The sequence below is a fragment of the Ambystoma mexicanum genome, chromosome 1p (genome assembly GCF_040938575.1).
Source record: "Ambystoma mexicanum isolate Mex_15411 chromosome 1p, UKY_AmexF1_1, whole genome shotgun sequence".
In the NCBI taxonomy this organism is placed as follows: Eukaryota; Metazoa; Chordata; class Amphibia; order Caudata; family Ambystomatidae; genus Ambystoma; species Ambystoma mexicanum.
The window spans coordinates 1,078,476,513-1,078,494,140 of NC_090921.1; the positions used below are offsets into that span (position 1 = coordinate 1,078,476,513).

General features: G+C 45.6%; 1 protein-coding gene across 1 annotated transcript in view; it reads left to right on the forward strand.

Annotated features, from left to right (window-relative positions):
* The window catches only part of HDGF (heparin binding growth factor), a 273,077-nt gene extending 256,197 nt beyond the window's left edge, over positions 1–16,880 (forward strand). The window contains exons 5-6 of the mRNA XM_069604603.1: positions 9,493–9,665; positions 12,931–16,880. Of these exons, the coding sequence (XP_069460704.1) occupies positions 9,493–9,665; positions 12,931–12,937 (180 nt within the window). The 3' untranslated portion in view covers positions 12,938–16,880. The remainder of the gene's footprint in view (positions 1–9,492; positions 9,666–12,930) is intronic.
* The last annotated feature ends 748 nt before the right edge of the window (positions 16,881–17,628 follow it).

Here is a 17,628-nt window from a genome sequence, read left to right on the forward strand (position 1 = left end):
CACTGAGCGACATGGGATGTCATGAATAGTTACTCCTCTTTATGCACCTTTCTACACACACATGCACAGTTACAGGAATTCAAATAGACTTACACTCAAGGTTTCTTCTATAACAGTGAATAATTTATCAGTTCAATTATAAATCTCATTAGGAGGCAATCATATAGTAACACACAAATATACTTAATTCTGATGTTTGTTAATCTGCTTAGAATCACATGCTGTGCATAGGTCCGACATCCAGTGGTGCATTTTGTTTTCGTAGTCGAAAAGGGACGTCGACAAGGCGTGTCTGAAACACTATCCCTATAGTGACGTGCGTTGTACCCACAATCCCTCACGCGTCGAGGTCGCTCAGATTGTTTTTTTCCACCCAGCTAATGGCCGCCTCGACGCGGAGCTCCTCGAGAGACATTGCAGATTTCATCTCCTGGACCTTTGGTCGTTTTCCTATATTAATATAGAACATATCGATTTCCCCCCCCCCCCCCCGACACTGTTGTGAAGCTGTCTCCGCCGAGCAAGATCTTCGACGGAGGGGACGAGCGGAGGAGATCCTTCGGCGTTGCCGAACACGTGGCCTGGCCTCGCAGGCCATATACAGTAGGGAGAGTGGGGGTCGTGGTACATCTCTGGTTCTTTCCTGAGAATGCCTTTCCTTTTCCCCTTCCTTTCCCTTGGGGTGGTTATCACGATTTATTGCCTCTGCTATGGAGAGGACACCCTTTAGGTTTTGCCCACTTTGCAAGGGCAAGTTTACTTGGAAGGACAAGCATTCACGGTGTAACCGCTGCTTGCCCCTCGATCACAAAGAGGAAGGTTGCACGGCTTGTCGGCTTCTTCAGCCTAAGACTCTAAAAGACCGTAGGGTCAAGAGGTGGGCGGCCTACGCTAGGTCGAAGGCCGACGCTTCACCCACCGTTGCTACCACTGACAGTGACTAGGAACGTGATACCACGACCTCCGCTACGGAAGTCGAAAACCCCCCTAAAGAGCGCACACGCGCTTCGTCGTCTGTCCCCGGCCCTGACGGGCTCAGCTCACGCCCTGCTTATGGGGATGAACACCCCGGCAACATTGACGCACACAAGACCACACATAAGCACACAACCCATGGCTCTTCTTCGTCGAAGGCGAAGAGAGCATCAGCGCCCAAGGAGACGCAGGTTCCACCGGCAGCCTCCTCGGACCGTTCGGGTTCGAAGCCCCTCTCGCAGCCGCAACCAGCGACTGGGCTTTCGGCAAATAAGGGCGCCGCCCCCAAATCATCGGCCGGCGCGCATCAGCAGAAAGCGCATGCCGCCGTAGAGCGATCGACACCCATAACGTCGAAACCACAGCCATCCGCTGACAAACGAGTCGCTGAGAGCTTGGCGAGGATCGTGGTAGCCGACGCCCACAAGCGTACGCCGAAAGACACGTCGAGCGCTACGCAGAGGTCGAAAGACACGCCGAAAAAGCCCGAAGAAAGGCAGGGACTACCCCTTCAGTCGAGGGGACCCCCAACACACCTGAAGGCTTTTCGGAGGGCGACGGGACACTTTCCTCGACGTTGTGGGAGAGGTCGAGCTGTTTTCAGCTACAAGACACTATTTTTCCCCCGCTAGACCGCTCAGGGGTACCCCATGAAACCATGGAGAGGCTCCATCTCTGCATGGAAAGCATGGAGAGGTTAATGAATACACAGAACCCTCCCACTCCCAAGAGAATAAGAGAAGGGCCTCAGGAGGACCCCAGGGCCAAGATTCAGAGATTAGTCAATCCCCACCAGGACACAGCCTCAGACTGCCATAGTGTGTATGACCTCACTGGGGAGGAACATTACTTTGAGGAAGAGGATGATTTTATGGACGAGGAAGAGGGACGGAACCAGGAGGAAGGTCTGGAAGACAGCCCAGACTTGGTAGGAGAAGGCTTCGGAGAAAATCCAGAAGGACCTGCTCACCCCTGGCAATCCCCATCAATATATTCCGACACTGATGTCCTGAACCTACGTCCTCCTGACAATTCACCTATTAGAAACACGTCTCCCATTGACGATCAGCCCACATTCAATGCCCTGTTGCGCACAGCAGCAGCACATTTCGAACTGGACACTGGGGAACTCTCTCCTGAATTAGACTTTGTGGAAAGAGTAATTAAGGAGAAACCCCCGGTCAGTCAGACCATTCCCCTCCTCGCTTCGGTGAAGAGAAGAATCATCCCTTCGCTGTCCACACCCGCACTAATCAGAGGGGTCAATCCTAGAATTGAAAAACTTTTCACTCTTTCACCCTCAGACCCGCTGTACATCAGGGGACATTCCATTCCGGATTCCCTGGTAGTAACCAATACAAGAAAGAGGGCAGGGGTACCACTTTCCACCAGTGAGGTACCACCTGACAAGGAGGGCAAGCGGTTATATGCCCTTGCAAAAAGAGTTACATCCTCGGCTGCCTTTTCGGCAAGAATTGCGAACAACAATTCTTTGCTCGCTAGCTATGCGGACGCGCAGTGGGCCAAACTGCGCAAAGACGCCGAAGTGCCGAAACCACTACGTACACGCCTGCTTACAACTATTGGCGAAGGAACCCAGGTCAACCAGAGTATTGTAAAGAACTCTCTGAATGCGGCAGAAACAGCGGGACGTTCCCTGGTTCAGGGAATACTCCTAAAACGCCACGTATGGCTGCGCAACTCAGGGTTCAAACCGGAGACACAGGCGTCTTTAATAAATAAACCTGTTGAAGACTCTAACCTCTTCGGGAAAGCGGTGGATGAGGCTCTGGAGATGGCTAAAAGAGTTTGATACTATCAAAACTCTTGACCAAATCTCTAAGCCCTCTACCAGGCGCGGCTATGGCAACAAACGCTTTTTTCGTGGCCAACGCCAACAACAAAACCAGCAGCAACAGTACCCTGCCACCAATTTCCAGACCAATAGTGGGCAGTACAGCCAAAGAGGCCAGCGCCGGGGCAAAGGAAGAGGGCGGGGGTCCACCCCCAGAGGCTCCCAAGCCCCCAACAAGTGACGCGAAGATTCGCGTCCCCTCCCATGCAACACCGGTCGGGGGCCGGATAACATCCTTTCTTCCAGCATGGGAGGAGGGTATAACGTCAGACCGCTGGGTACTTTCCACCGTAGCCCACGGATACTGCATCGAATTCAACAGTTCCCCAACATACAAACCCCCGAGGGGACGACGCATGTCACCGGAACATCTTGCCATCCTTCTCCAAGAAGTACAACTACTGCTGGAAAAAGGAGCCATAGAGGTCGTGCCTCTATCTCAGGTAACCAAAGGTATTTATTCAGTGTACTTCCTTGTACCCAAAAAGGATACAACCATGCGCCCTGTATTAGATCTGCGCCTAGCGAACAAGTTTATCAAACCCCAAAAGTTTCGTATGGTGACCTTACAGGAAGTGATCCCACTGCTATCACAGTGAGATTACATGACAACATTGGACATGAAAGATGCATACTTTCATATTTTAATGTTGCCAGCGCACAGAAAATACCTCTGGTTCATGATAGAGGGCAAACACTACCAGTTCAGAGTGCTACCCTTCGGCATAGCATCAGCACAGAGGGTATTCACGAAGGTGCTGGCAGTGGCAGCGGCCCACCTGCGCAGGTTGTCCATCCCAGTTTACCCTTACCTCGACGACTGGCTCATAACAGGGGATTCTTACGAAACATGCTTCTCCAATACCCAAAAGACTGTAGACCTTTTGTTCCAGTGGGGCTTCTCCATCAACGAAAAGAAGTCCAGCCTAGACCCCAGCTAAATCAAACAATTCCTAGGGGCTCTAATTCAAACAAAGGACGGCCTCGTCTTCCCCTCCAAAGAGAGGGTCCAAAACATGCTGTTTCAGATCCCTCAATATGTGACCGGTCGATAGGTGACGGTACGCAAAGCAATGCGCTTGCTAGGCATGATGGCATCGTGTATTTATTTGGTACCTCACGCGCGCCTGCGCCCAATGCAAGAGTGGCTCAACAGCCAGTGGTGTCAGGCCAGCGGACTGTGGGACGATCTAGTGGTGGTCTCGCAGGCCTTAGTTCTCTCGCTACAATGGTGGACATAGGAAAACCTGGAAAAAGGAAAACCCTTTGCCACACCCGCGCCGGAAGCCACTCTAACCACAGACGCATCCCTCACAGGATGGGGGGGCTCACCTATCCCATCAGACTGCTCACGGAGTGTGGACTCCGAACGTAGCATCCAAACACATCAATCTTCTAGAGTTACTAGCAGTGTTCAAGGCGCTAAAAGCCTTCCAGGAACACCTACAAGGCAGGACAGTGATGGTCCTTACAGACAGCACCACAGCCATGTATTGCATCAACAAGCAGGGGGGAACCCACTCTCCAGGACTGTCCAAACTGGCCCAAAACATATGGAAGTGGGCTCTCAAACAAAACATGTTCCTACTGTCACATGTACCAGGGGAACTCAATCTGCTGGCAGACAAACTCAGCAGAGATTTCCCCCTGCCCGAAGAGTACGAATGGTGACTGCACGAAAACATCGTCTTCAAGGTCTTCACACAATGGGGATTCCCAGAAATAGACCTGTTTGCAACCTTGGAGAACTCACAATGCCTAAGTTACGCCTCCAGGTACCCCCAGAACCAATCCAAGGGGAACGGTCTGTCGATACAATGGTCAGGGAAATTTGTTTACGCTTTTCCCCCCCGACTCCCCTTCTCAACAAGGTGGTGCACAAGATGCACAAGGAACAAGTAACCATGATACTGGTGGCCCCAATGTGGGCCCGACAGCCATGGTTCGCTCACTTGATGGAGATGTCTCTATCTCCCCCAGTGAAACTCCCCTGCCCATACAACATGCTTTCACAAGACGAGGGCAGGACCCTACATCCATGCCCCCAGAACATGAACTTAGCAGCTTGGCTCCTGAGATCATAGAATTCGGACATCTACAGCTCCCGCAAAGATGCATGGACATCCTCAGGGAAGCCAGAAAACCTAACACTCGCCACTGCTATTCTAGCAAATGGAAGAGGTTTGTCATCTGGTGCAGGGGTAAGAGCATCAACCCAATTGACTGCTCTCCCACACATTATTCTATACCTGACCCACCTATTGGATTCAGGTCTAGTGTTCAATTCCATTAAAGTCCACCTAGCGGCACTTTCTGCATACACCACTTCCCAACTCAAGGTGTCGTGGTTGAAGATCCCTGTTATAAAGGCCTTCATGGAGGGAGTAAAGATAATACACCCCCCGATAGCTGACCCAGCTCCCGGATGGGACCTTAATGTGGTACTTACCAGACTCATGGGCTCTCCATTCGAACCCATGCACAAAGCATCTCTTAAACACCTCACTATTAAGACTGCTTTTTTAATAGCTATCACCTCCATCAGGAGAGTAAGTGAACTTCAGGCTCTTTCTGTTCTAGACCCCTTCGTTACAGTTCACAGAGATAAGGTGGTTCTACGCACTCACCCAAGGTTTGCTCCGAAATTCATCTCAAAATTCCACGTAAACCAGTCTATAGAACTACCAGCGTTCTTTCAAAATCCTTCCAACTTGGGAGAAAGGACTCTGCACACACTAGATGTCCGCAGAGCGGTCATGTTCTACATGGAAAGAACCAGACCACTGAGGAAAACTAATCAGTTCTTCGTCTCGGTGGCAGCAGGAAGAGAAGGGGATGCAGTTTCAAAGTCCACTATTTCTAGATGGATTGTTCAATGCATCACTCTCTGCTTTACTCTTGCTAAGAGAGAACTGCCCTTTAGGCCAAGAGCACATTCTACTCGAGGCATGGGGGCGTCCATAGCATTCATTGCAAATGTTCCCCTTGAGTCCATCTGCAAAGCGGCTACCTGGAGTTCTGTGCACACCTTTACAAAACACTACTGTCTAGATGCACACTCTAGATCTGACTCCCAGGTGGGACAGGCAGTATTAAGACATCTTTTCTCTACTGTTCCTTCTCTTAACCCACCGCCAACTCCGGGTACTGCTCGCTAGTCTATGCACAGCATGTGATTCTAAGCAGATTAACCAACATCAGAAGACAATGCATTACTTACCGTAAAAGCATTTCTGATGGTTGTATCTGCTTAGATTCACATGCGCCCACCCTTCCTCCCCGCTCGGATGGAAGGAACATACTCCTTTTATATCTCTCTTTTCTGTACTCACTCACGTCTAGAAGGCTCCCTCAGGGCAGAAAAATACAAACGGAGTGACCTCGACGCGTGAGGGATTGTGGCTACAACGCACGTCACTATAGGGATAGTGTTTCAGACACGCCTTGTCGACGTCCCTTTTCGACTACGAAAACAAAATGCAATACTCCGCAGTGACCACTGGATGTCGGACCTATGCACAGCATGTGAATCTAAGCAGATACAACCATCAGAAATGCTTTTACGGTAAGTAATGCATTGTCATACTGTACACTCTTTAAAAAGTAAGTAAAATGCAAAGGTTATCAGAACATGAAAGACTAGCATTATTTTTAGACAGTGCAAATACTTTGAGTTCACCAGAAGATTCAATTCAATAAGCTAGGCCAAAGTCAATGGGCTGAAGTCTTGGATAGGATAAGCAGTTCTGGTGGTTAAAAGTAAAGGTCTCTGCACAAGTTCTTAGAAGTAGTTTGGAAAAAGAATCCCATGTTGGGGTCACAAGCTGATTAGGCCTGTGTGTTGCAAAGGTTTCAAGCACTTTCACAGTGACAGGTAAATTCTCTCCGTCTTGTTTTACAGTACCTTACAATGAAGAAAAAGATGCAGCTGATGACTCCTGTTCCTGGCAGTTCCTGCAGATCTCGCTGTTCCTGGGCCTCAGTTGTGGGGACAAGAGGGAGGACATCGGGGGACTCCTGCACTACACTGGGAATGGTCAAAGCTTGCAACTGGCAAACTTCAATTTCAGTGGCTGTTACGCTTTTCAGCTACCGCACTGGTAACACTGGTCCTGGCTGTCGAGTTGGACTGTTCTTGCTTCAGAGTACCTGCACTCAGCTGAGGAGGGTCAGGCTCTGTCTGTCGTGGGAGTCCAGAGGATCTTCCAAACTCTTTTGGCCAGCTTACAAGTAACGCACATAATCTGGTGTCCCTCTCGCTGGCTCTACGGTTTCCTGCAGCACTCTGAGGAAATGCAACCAGCTCAGCGAAACGTTTTCAAAGAAAACTGAAGCATGCCGTAATTCTCGAGGCAATCTCATTTGTGGAATAATGGAACTTAAGCCAACGGGCGCGACGTGTGGTATGTGTACTCAACAAGGTCAGCAGAGATGTTAGCCCTCGAGGGACCTGGAGTCGACCGCCTCGATGCACAGGACTGAGCTAGGAGCATGTGGTACCTGGACATGACCATCTGACCTCCAACAAATCTTCCACAAAGAGAGGGCCTTCTCTTGGAAGAGGAGGGTTCTCCATCCAGAGGTCAAGACTCTGCCTTCGCGCATGGTTTCTGAGAGGTTGAGGTACAAGGAGTGAGACCTCCCGGATGACGTAATGGAGGTTTTGCTCTTGGCCAGAAGGCCAACAACAAAATCCCTATACTGCTGCCGTTGGAAAAAGTTCTGCATCTGGTGTAGAGAAAATGATGGGGACCCTCTTCAATGCTATACATCTACAGTGTTATTTTTTTCTACTACATTTGGCAAATCTGGGGCTGTCCCCTTTCCTCCACCCTGTATGGGGCATCCCTCAAGGGAACAAAACCTCTTTTCCACTAGAAAGACATTTTCCCCTTTAAATTTACTGGCGTGCAGGCTCCCTTAACCCCGCCTACCGGCACCACACACCGTCCCCTTTTCCGCATCGACGGGAACGGACCGCTACCACCAGCGCTCCTGGGTGAGGCCTTGAGCCTGGTAATTCACAAGCTTTCCCCAAAAATATTTTCTATTTTTCTTTTGCAGATTTGGGAACACAGTCCACCGGTGTCCTAGTTTGTCGCCGGCATATGTCTGCTTCAACAGGCTTTAGCAGGTGCCCGGCGTGCAACAGTTCCTTCCCTCCAGCAGATCTGCACGCACTCTGGTGCCTTGGTGAAGACCAAGGATGGGACTGGTGCTCCGCATGCAACTTTCTCGTGCCCAGATAAGTTGAACACAGGCTTGCACGTTGGAGATGGCTGTTCAACAAGACCCCTCCACAAAACCTTGAGGAAGACAAAGAAGATAGGTGCCTTATTTTCCAAAGCATCCCGCAGAGGCGACTCCTTCCTGGGGAAGCCCTCTGCCGGGACGGGTCAATCCTGCCCTCCCATCAACTTTGGGAGCACAGACTCACAAAGCTACCGGCCTCATGGCTCAAGGGGTCCAAGGGCCCTACTGGGTCCAAAGCAGAGGGGCCTGCGAGCTCCACCACTACCGGGACTCTTTCCTGGTGGCCTTGCTCTGATGCCGAGCCCTTACTCAAGGGTGCACCTATATGCATGGCCAGTACTACCGGCCGAAGGCGCAGAGCCTACCGGTTGTACATCTGAGGGACGGTGCAGACAGGCATTCAGGCCGAGCCCTGGAACACACCGGCTACAGGTCCATTTGCTCGCGGCACGAGACAAGATGGTTGCCTCTCCTGATCCTCAAAGGCGGGAACCCACACAGGCAGGTGCAGAGGCCTGCCAGCCAGGCAATCACCGGGGAAGGAATTTCTACTCCAAGGGCAGACTGGGTACCAATGACGCCCGGCACCTGGATGACCACCACCACTGCTTGGATACCAGGGCCAAAGCAAATGCAGCTTTGGTCGGGTGGTTCTGAGGAACCTAGTTGCCTCTTCCTAGTCTCGGGGCATTGTAATTCAGCTCCTCCTGGTTTTGGTGGAATCGCCCACAAGGATGGAGGATGGAGGAAAGGGGACAGGATGCAGGAGTAGTTACTCGCGGTAGTGACTAGCATACTTGTAGTCCTTGGTACCCTTTCCTCCATACGCCCCCCCTTCACCCTCCCACCCCCCCCCCCCCCCCACCCCCCCCGCTTGTATGTCATTTTGCTTATATTCTAAGCAGCCAGGTTTACCAGCATCTGTGTTGAAAGGGGACTGCAGTGAGGTGCAGGGCTGCTGGGTGGTCAAACGGCCAGAGCATTGCCCTTTTCTAAATTAAAAGTTGAAACCTTTTTTGCTGCCAATGGTTCCGGTACCATCCTGACTCCTGGGACAACCACAACGATGGAGGAAAGTGGACCAAGGACTAGGAGTACTCTAGTCACTGCAGTGAGTAACTTTACGTTGTGGTGGGTATTATGGTCGATGTTAAATACTGTGTGAAATAATGAGGATTTTTTAAATTCTTTCTTCATAAACCAGCAAATAAATATAGTGAACTTTTGCGTTAACTTACTCCTACGTTCTGCCCTCTTTCTACTGTACAGTTGGGTTTATGTAACCATACGGGACAGATAATCCCACAGGTGTTCAGACACGGACTATAAACTGGAGTACAAACACTTTAGTGAGTAACATTCTGTTTTGCTTGCAAAAGACACCTAGCAATCTTGAATCTCTGTTGTAGGAATCACCCAAACGAGCCAAGGAACAGGATGATAAAAGTGAGAAGGTTGAAACCAAAGAACCCGTAAAAGAAGCGGAAAAGCAGAAGCCAGAAGCAGAAAAGGAAAACAGTGCCCCTCCTGAACCTGAAGACACCAGTGAGAATGAGGAAGAAAAGGATAAAGTTGATGAAAGGTAATCTTGTTGGAAAATACTGATTGCATCTGGGATTTTTGATTTTTTTGGTGGAAGGTTACATTATCCAGATGTACTTGAAGGATGGCTCACTTTTTAAATTGCAATTTATTTCTGATTCAGTGATCCTGGGTTTTTGGTCTTCCTTTAATACTTCAATCCCTTCATGTATGCGCCTGTACCTTCAGGAGGGCCTGGAATTAAGTTGTTTTTTCAGTTTAGCAGACCACTCGCCGCCTTTGGGAGGACATTTTTTCTCGTAAAAACACACTGACCTTTACAGCGGCAAATCCTACACTAGCTTTGAGATTATTTTTTTTGCTAATATTTATGCCACATTCGACTCATTAAGCCTGTGTGAGGTGCCTGAAACCCGGGTTATCCTGCACTTCCTGTTGCGGATTGGCACACAGGCCTGACTTCTAAATTCCAGTGCATGCACAAAACTGGGGGAAACGATCACGTTACTGAAAGGTTACAAACAGTTCAACCTTGGTATTTATGTTGGTGAACCCAGCATTTTCTTTTGTTGCTGATGTTTTGATGCCTTCTAGAAGGGTTCATAACATATTAAAATGCAAGCTGGTAATTCCCAAAGGGAGAAGCCTCCTGGTTCTCAAGTTTGTCTTCCTGTAGACAATGGGCAACCTATTCAAAACAGAGGTCGAAAAGTTGCTGAAGGGAAGGCCCATGTAAAAATGCTTAGGTAGTGGGGTTCCGTTAGTGGCTCATTTTGTTTTTTTGGCTGCCACATCTTGAACCATGCAATCTACACCAGCAGATTTTGAAAATTCAGGACCAGAGCTCACCTCTGCCAAGAGTCTGTCAACAAGCGGTACTGGTTTCTTTCCTCAGGACTAATCTTTTGTGCAAACTCCTAGCTCAAAGAAGCCTCTCCAATCTTTGCCATGTCTCTATATCGGAAAAGTCTTCTGCTCCCAGTTACTTCTTGGCAGCATAAGAAATTTGGAAAGAGGAAATAGTGGGTGACAAGCCAGTAATCCTTCAGGGTTTTGTGAACATTGTCACCAACCTGAATAAAGAGCTGTTGGTACACAACAAGAAAATAGGTTGTTGGGGTGTTTTATTTAAATGTTTAATGCGGACCTGAATTTCAAACTTTTGCAGTATTTTGGTGTTGCTGAAGAACTGTACTTTGATGCGCTGATGAGACCCATTAAAACTTACTCTGCTGTTTTCACCACTGTCAGTGACTGCCCTATACATTTTCTTGATTTTTCCTTTCTAGACCAGAACCCTGCTACCCACCTGCCACTCCATCCAGTTGAGAACCAAGACCATTTTCAGTGTGAGACACTCATACAATGGTTGATTCAATTGGTTGGAGATCTAATGTGGACACTGATTCGGAAGGTTTCATATTTGAATTCCCAGCAGTTTGCAATATGTACAAAGGGGTTGTCATGTCTGGGTTGGTATGCTTCCTGCATTGCCTTTTCTCAAGGCTGTGTCCCTCTAAGCAAAGAAGGGTCTTTGTCCAAGCTGGTTTACTCAACGTTCAATAGTGGTTGCCTATTAGGTATAAAACATCTGAGTTTACGCTGCCTCTGACGTGATAATACAGCTTGCAGAATTGGAAACAGTTTGCTGAATATTCCACCAGAAGCTTTGTGGCTTTGGACTTGAACAAGAAAAAAAACCCTGCTTTTCGGCAACTCCAAATCAGCAATTATTTGATTACTTCTAGAACAGTGATTTGTTCCGATGGCATGAACTGCTAGAAATCTTTCCCATCTAATCTTCCCTTCCAGCGTTAGCTGCTTTTGATATCTTCCATTCCAGCTTTGGCAAAAATAATTGGCAGAGTGCACTGTGCATTGATGCAGTTGACTTGGTTACTTGAGGGCCACGTCATCACGAATATATAGATATATCTATATCTGAGGCTTGTGCAATCTGCTTAGATCACATGCTGTGCATAGGCTGACATCTAGTGGAAGCTGCAGAGTATTTCTTTTTCGAAACTCAAAGGTGTCGAACTAGGGCGTGCCAGTAATACTATCCCTAGTGTGACGACCACTATACCCATGAGCCCTCACGCATGTAGGACCCTTAGATTGTTTTTTTCCGCCATACTTGTCGGAAGCATATCAGAGTTCCCTTGGCTTTAGCCATTCATCTTTATAATTACTAAAATTCCCCATCCAACCGCTAACTCTTTTTGGAGGATCAGATGCCTCTCTGGTATGGCGTTTAGTCCGTCAAACTTTCTCACTTGATCCTTTCATGTGACTATTTGCTTTAACATTTTATTCAGAATCTACTCCTTCCCCTGTCTGAGTGGATGTTGTAAAAGTGCGGCCATGCCCTAGTCACTCACTGTCTCAGCGGAAAGCACATACCAGGATGTTGGGCCAAGCCACATATAGCTAGAAGTTCTTTAGAGGGACTGGAATGGGGTGTCTGCACCATTAGCTGTTCTACAGTATGCTCGGTACCGTCACCAACTAGTTCCATTTTATTGACTATTTCTCATGCCAGCTCAGTCTGACCTTCTGCGCTCTAAGAAAATGGGATCTGCAGAGCACTGAAATAGCTGACACAATTTGCCAGAGAACTATCTGAGATGCTGGAGGTTGTAGTGAAGAAAAAGGTGGTTGTTGTAATTTCTTTTTTTTTTTTGTTGTTCTGGTTTAACAAACCATATAAGTAAGGGTCTGTGAATATGAAAGTCCAGCATATACACATGATTGCCCAATGTTTGGTCAGTATTCTATGGGTGCCTTCAATTCTCTGAATGCTGTCCATTGAAGTCCAGACTCAATGTGAAAGATGTTTGCACTGAATCAATCAAGCCAGCCAGCCGGCTGTTTGAGATGACTTGCACCAGAATTTTGTTTACCTTTTTGGGGCACGGTCAATCTAAAGTGGGCTTATTGTTGAAAAGTTTTGATGCCTGGTGGAGTAGGATGGAACCTTTAGTTGCACACACTGGTGGACGATGTAAGGCCACCGATTAGGTAGGATAGTCATAGCAGATTTGATGAATTCACTTTGAGTTGACCCCTAAACTTGCAAAAAACCTGAATTCAATATTCCTCCCACAAGGCTAAAACATTTACAGAGAAGTAAGTTTTATTTTGTGTACGATTTTAAATGAGCTTCTCCAATTGAATAGACGTGAAATGTTTACTATTGCTGCAACTGCCTTTTTATTTTACAGTATTATGTAGATACATCACTTTGTCAGTATGATGGTTTTTCATGGTTTTATTTTTATTTTCTCTCCCACACGACTTTCCAGCCTGTAGCTTCCCGCGTTTTAAGATGAGCTGATTTTTCTCATCTCCTATTGCTGACCTTTCTGGGTGCTAAAGAAAAGAAAACTGTCGGCTCACCACATGTCAAACTTGAAAGCGATCCTGTCTGGGAGAATCCATTCGCAACGGAGCAGAATCTGGGGGAGGGAGCTTACTAGTAACACTAGATTCTTTGGTTTCATTCAATCAAAAAGAAAGGCCCACGCCTTACATACTGTTTGCCATTCTTTCCTGCAGGTTTGAAGCCTGCTTACTATGTGTGTTTTGTTAATGAAAGCGGCCCTGCTGTATTCAAGCATCTGTGTTCATTGGAATCTGAGTTGTGAGCGGTCTGCAGCATCTTTATTGTATGAAATGTGTTAAAGGTTCAAAACAAATGATAGTTGTAAAAGTTTCTTTACAAGTTTAATGACTATTTTAGAATCTAGTTATCCAAAATTTATAGTTAGGCTAACTATTTTATAAATGCTACGGCATGCAGGATTTTACTCTGAAAAATCAACATATGCTTTTTTAAAAAAATATTTAGTAGTGTGTCTTCTCTCAAAGCAACTTTCTAAAATGTTTTTTTAAAACCATAAATCCAGATGTGAATGTAAGATCAGATTGCGCATGTTCTGTTGCAAACTGTCCGAAGTACATTTCTCCATTGTAGGAATCGCCTCACCTTTTCAAAATGTAATTCTGCAAAAGTACATCCTGTGTATTTGAGTTTCTACCATTGGCTTAGTTTACTTTAATAGAAAGTATTGTATTTTAGGGGTACTGAAACTTCTGTGGGGGAAATGTAATAACACTTTATTTTCGCTGTTCATCCTTTAACACCAATGTAGGAAGATTGAACAATAGGATGAAATGTAACTAGTGCAAGTCTTACTAGCAACCGTGCTGCTAGTATTTTCCTTAATCTTTCTGAAGCGTGGATTAACTAATTCAACATCAAAATATTCAGTGCCCCGCGGCTGTGCATCTGACACCAGTCAACATTCAAAGCACATTGTCTACATAGTGAGGCCAGTTAATCGGTTTTATTTAAACATAGCCTTTTTCTATTCGATATATAAATGTATTTGTGGGTTATTTGAGCGGATCTCAAACTGTCCCTCAGGCTCCTCTGTTCACGTTTTGAAATGTTCCCATCATGAGCTCATCATTCATTACTAATGACTTCACCACTGAGACCCCAATACGGACAAAAGCAATTTGTAACCAACACATGCGATTTTTAACCCCACATGTTTTATTAGTAATTTATTTTAAGTCTCCTAGAAGGAGGAGCTATTTAAATCAAAAAGAAGAAATAGGAAATTTGATCAATGCTGCCTGACCGTCAGTTTGCACAAAGGAGACTGGCACTTTGAAGAAAACATTGCCTATACTGAGCCCCCCATAGTGCACTGCAGCAGCATTTGAGTTCATTTTATCACCAATAGGAAGATATCTGGTTTTACGTTTGTTACTTAGTTTAGGAATCCTGCACTTTTGCATTATTTACAATCTGTTGATATGTGTTCCTTTTCCTTCTACTGTTTTCCCGAAGGTTTGCTAAGCTAGCTGTCCTTGTCAATTCTATTTGACATCAAAGATAGTCTCCACAGCCTAAATTGCATTTTGCTTGTAACTTTTCTTTGTGTTAAGGGCCATTGTGTCATAGGACAGTTATTGCCGATTATTGGGTATACAAAGAATGAACACAAGCTTTCAATAAAGTATAATATTCACATTTTGTAGTTGTGCAATCTAAAAGTCATATCCAGTTGGAGTAAAGGTAGTATCCAAGTTAGTCAGGAAGCTTGCACCACATTGAAGAGACGAAACTGGAGAAGTACTAGGGTGTCTTAATAGCATGCTGTTGTGCTTTAGTTAAATTTCCAAAACACAAACATTAAGCTGTTGCCTGCTGTAGAGCTCCTCAATAAATGATTTCCTTCAATAACCCTCCAATATCTTACAGGTTCTTGGATAACTGCTGTCTAATTTCATGCAGTTTAGTATGATTTAATAGTGAACAAAAAGGTGTGAAAATAGACCCATGCTATGTATTAACATTCCATGCATTTTAATGTATAAACAAATGTCAATGCTTTTTGTCTCGTAACCATCTTCCCCTTTCCAGTAATTTTCACTTATGTGCCCAGGATTTTAAGTTGTGCGTGAATTGTTTAGTCTTGGTATGTTGTGCACAGGTGGTTTGAATAAATGGGTATCTGCGTACCCAAGTTTGCCCAACTCTGCGTTTTGAAGGCTGGGATCATGATGGATTTTCAGGATATCCCTTATAAATATTTATAACGAAATGTGTGCATACACTTTGAATCATATGCAAATTTATCTCGAATATTTTTGAGGGGTATCCTGAAAACCCAACATGGATTCGGCACTCGAGGCCTGGAGTTGGACAACCTTGATAGTTGATGAGGGGCCTTTTGTTCCAGAACAATTTCCTTACCCAGTAGATAAACGGGTGAGGGTTTTTAAAATGCTTCAATTATACTAAAACATTGAAATATGAAACCACCCTTTGGTCTCTTACTGCTCGGTATCCTTCACCTTTATGGAATGAGATGTTTAGGGCAAAGGATGGGTCATTGTGGTATGGTAAAAGCACACTTAAGCCATGGAATTGAAACATGAGTAGGATCATTTGTTTTCTTGTCCACAAGTAAATTGCAGCAGGATTTGCGTACTTTCAAAGTTCTATGGTTCAGTTTTACAAAGCTGCCTGTTGAAAGAAACCCTTCACTTGCTTCAGTGATTGGCCCACATCTCCTCGATGTTAGATATATTCTGCTATTTGGTTTAATTGTTTATAGCTGCCTAACCTGAAGTTTACAATATACTTGCGATTGAAGCTGCACCTCTTAAGTGGATACTGTTGTTCAAGGCATCTGCTTCCCTACTAGCCAACTATATTTGCAGTTTGCTTTACAGTAGTAGAAATGACTGAAATTCGTAATTATTGGGTTTCTGGGTAGCATCAATTGAAATGTATTTGCCTTTGTGACACCAGACAGACTGCCCATGTTTATTAACCATTTTTGCTTTGCTGCTTCTCAGCACTATGACTAAAATTCACTGGAGTGGGAAGTACATCCACTTTCATTTCTTTTGTTTGGGTGAAATCATGAAATGTTCCTATTTCAGGAGACCCTTCGGAGTGTCTTCTGTTTTTATGACTTCTAACTGGGGTCTGCTTGCTGTAATTCTGCCTCCATGTTTGGTTATGGAGCTTAAGTCTTGGTTTGTTTACATTTTAGTTTCATAATCCATTTGGGTAGACACAATTAGCTTCCCTGAGAGATTTCAATGCATGGAGATAAATATGTTGCACCATTTCTAATCTTGGCACACCTACAAGGTTATGTTTTACAGATGGCCCAACGATTTATCCAATCAGCTAGCCACCATACCAAAGCAATTTTACTTGGGTTGGTATTTAGTTGTATTTTTCCCACGTTTGCCCATGGTTTTACATGCAGAGTGCATGACTAGGCAGCCCCTCTTGTGCATGTGAGTATTAGAATTCATTGTACGAAATAGCTAAAAAGGATCTGCCGCTAGTTTCTGGCATGTGGTTTGACTGAAGAGCAATGATATAGATGTTAATTTAAAACCCTAAACCTAATGTATATGTAATATACATCAAACTATTACATGCTTTTGTAGGTAACATTTTTAATTAAAAAAAACCTTTAAAACAGAAAAATATGCTTGAAACATAATTGTCAGTTTTGTAGTGTAAATGTTTTGCACAAGTTTCCCCTTCCTTTATAGTCATCTGCTATGTGGTGTATTCTATTTGTAACATGGAGAAGTAGAACCGATGGTGTTCTTCAATAATGCTATTATGCACACTTTTTGAATTTAGCTGTTGGACAGGATCTGATAATTGTAGATTCCAGTAATCTAGGCCAATAAAAATGTTCATTATTAAGCTTTCTAGAAGTGTTTGCATAATTTCTAGGTATCTGACATTGTTTTTTTGTCCAGATAGTTTAGGATTGGTTGGCTGTATGGTTGTGCCTCTTAATACCTTCAACATCCAAGGGGTTCTCTCATTCCTAATGCACCAGGTAGGAGCAGGAAACAGTTTTGTCCTGGTTTATTATGTGGTTCCACTCAACTCGGGGAGTTCCTTTCCCCCAATGAAGGTGGCGCAGAACAAATCACTATTTTCAATTCCGTTTCGTAAGCCCTCAAACCCGGCTCGCACCCAACCCCAGCAAATGCCCGGTGCCACAATGTTAAATGTTAAAGGTACTTGTACCTTTATGTGTATATTGTATTTTTATATTATTTTATACCTTTATATTGTACTGTAATGAGAGAGGAGTGGTGTTCTGTTGGCAGCCTCAACTCTATACACCGGGTGCTGAGCTTCGGTGCGAGTACTGGATCGATGTCAGTCCTCGTGTGCTGTTGCTTATGTGGTGTTACGGTGTTGTGTGCGTGCAGGTTGTTGTGCGAGAGATGGTTGTGTGAGATTTTTGAGTGAGATGTCTGCAGAAATGCTGAGTTTTTTGTTAGTCGGTTGTATGAAATTTAACAGAAGTTCAGAAATCTGTCCGAGTGTGGCACTCGGCAATCCTCCCAATTTCATCAGGGTGGGCAAAGGGGCTACGCCTGGCAGGGTTTGGTTTGTGTGGGGTGCTCCCTGGGCTGTTCGAACGCGCTTTGTAAGC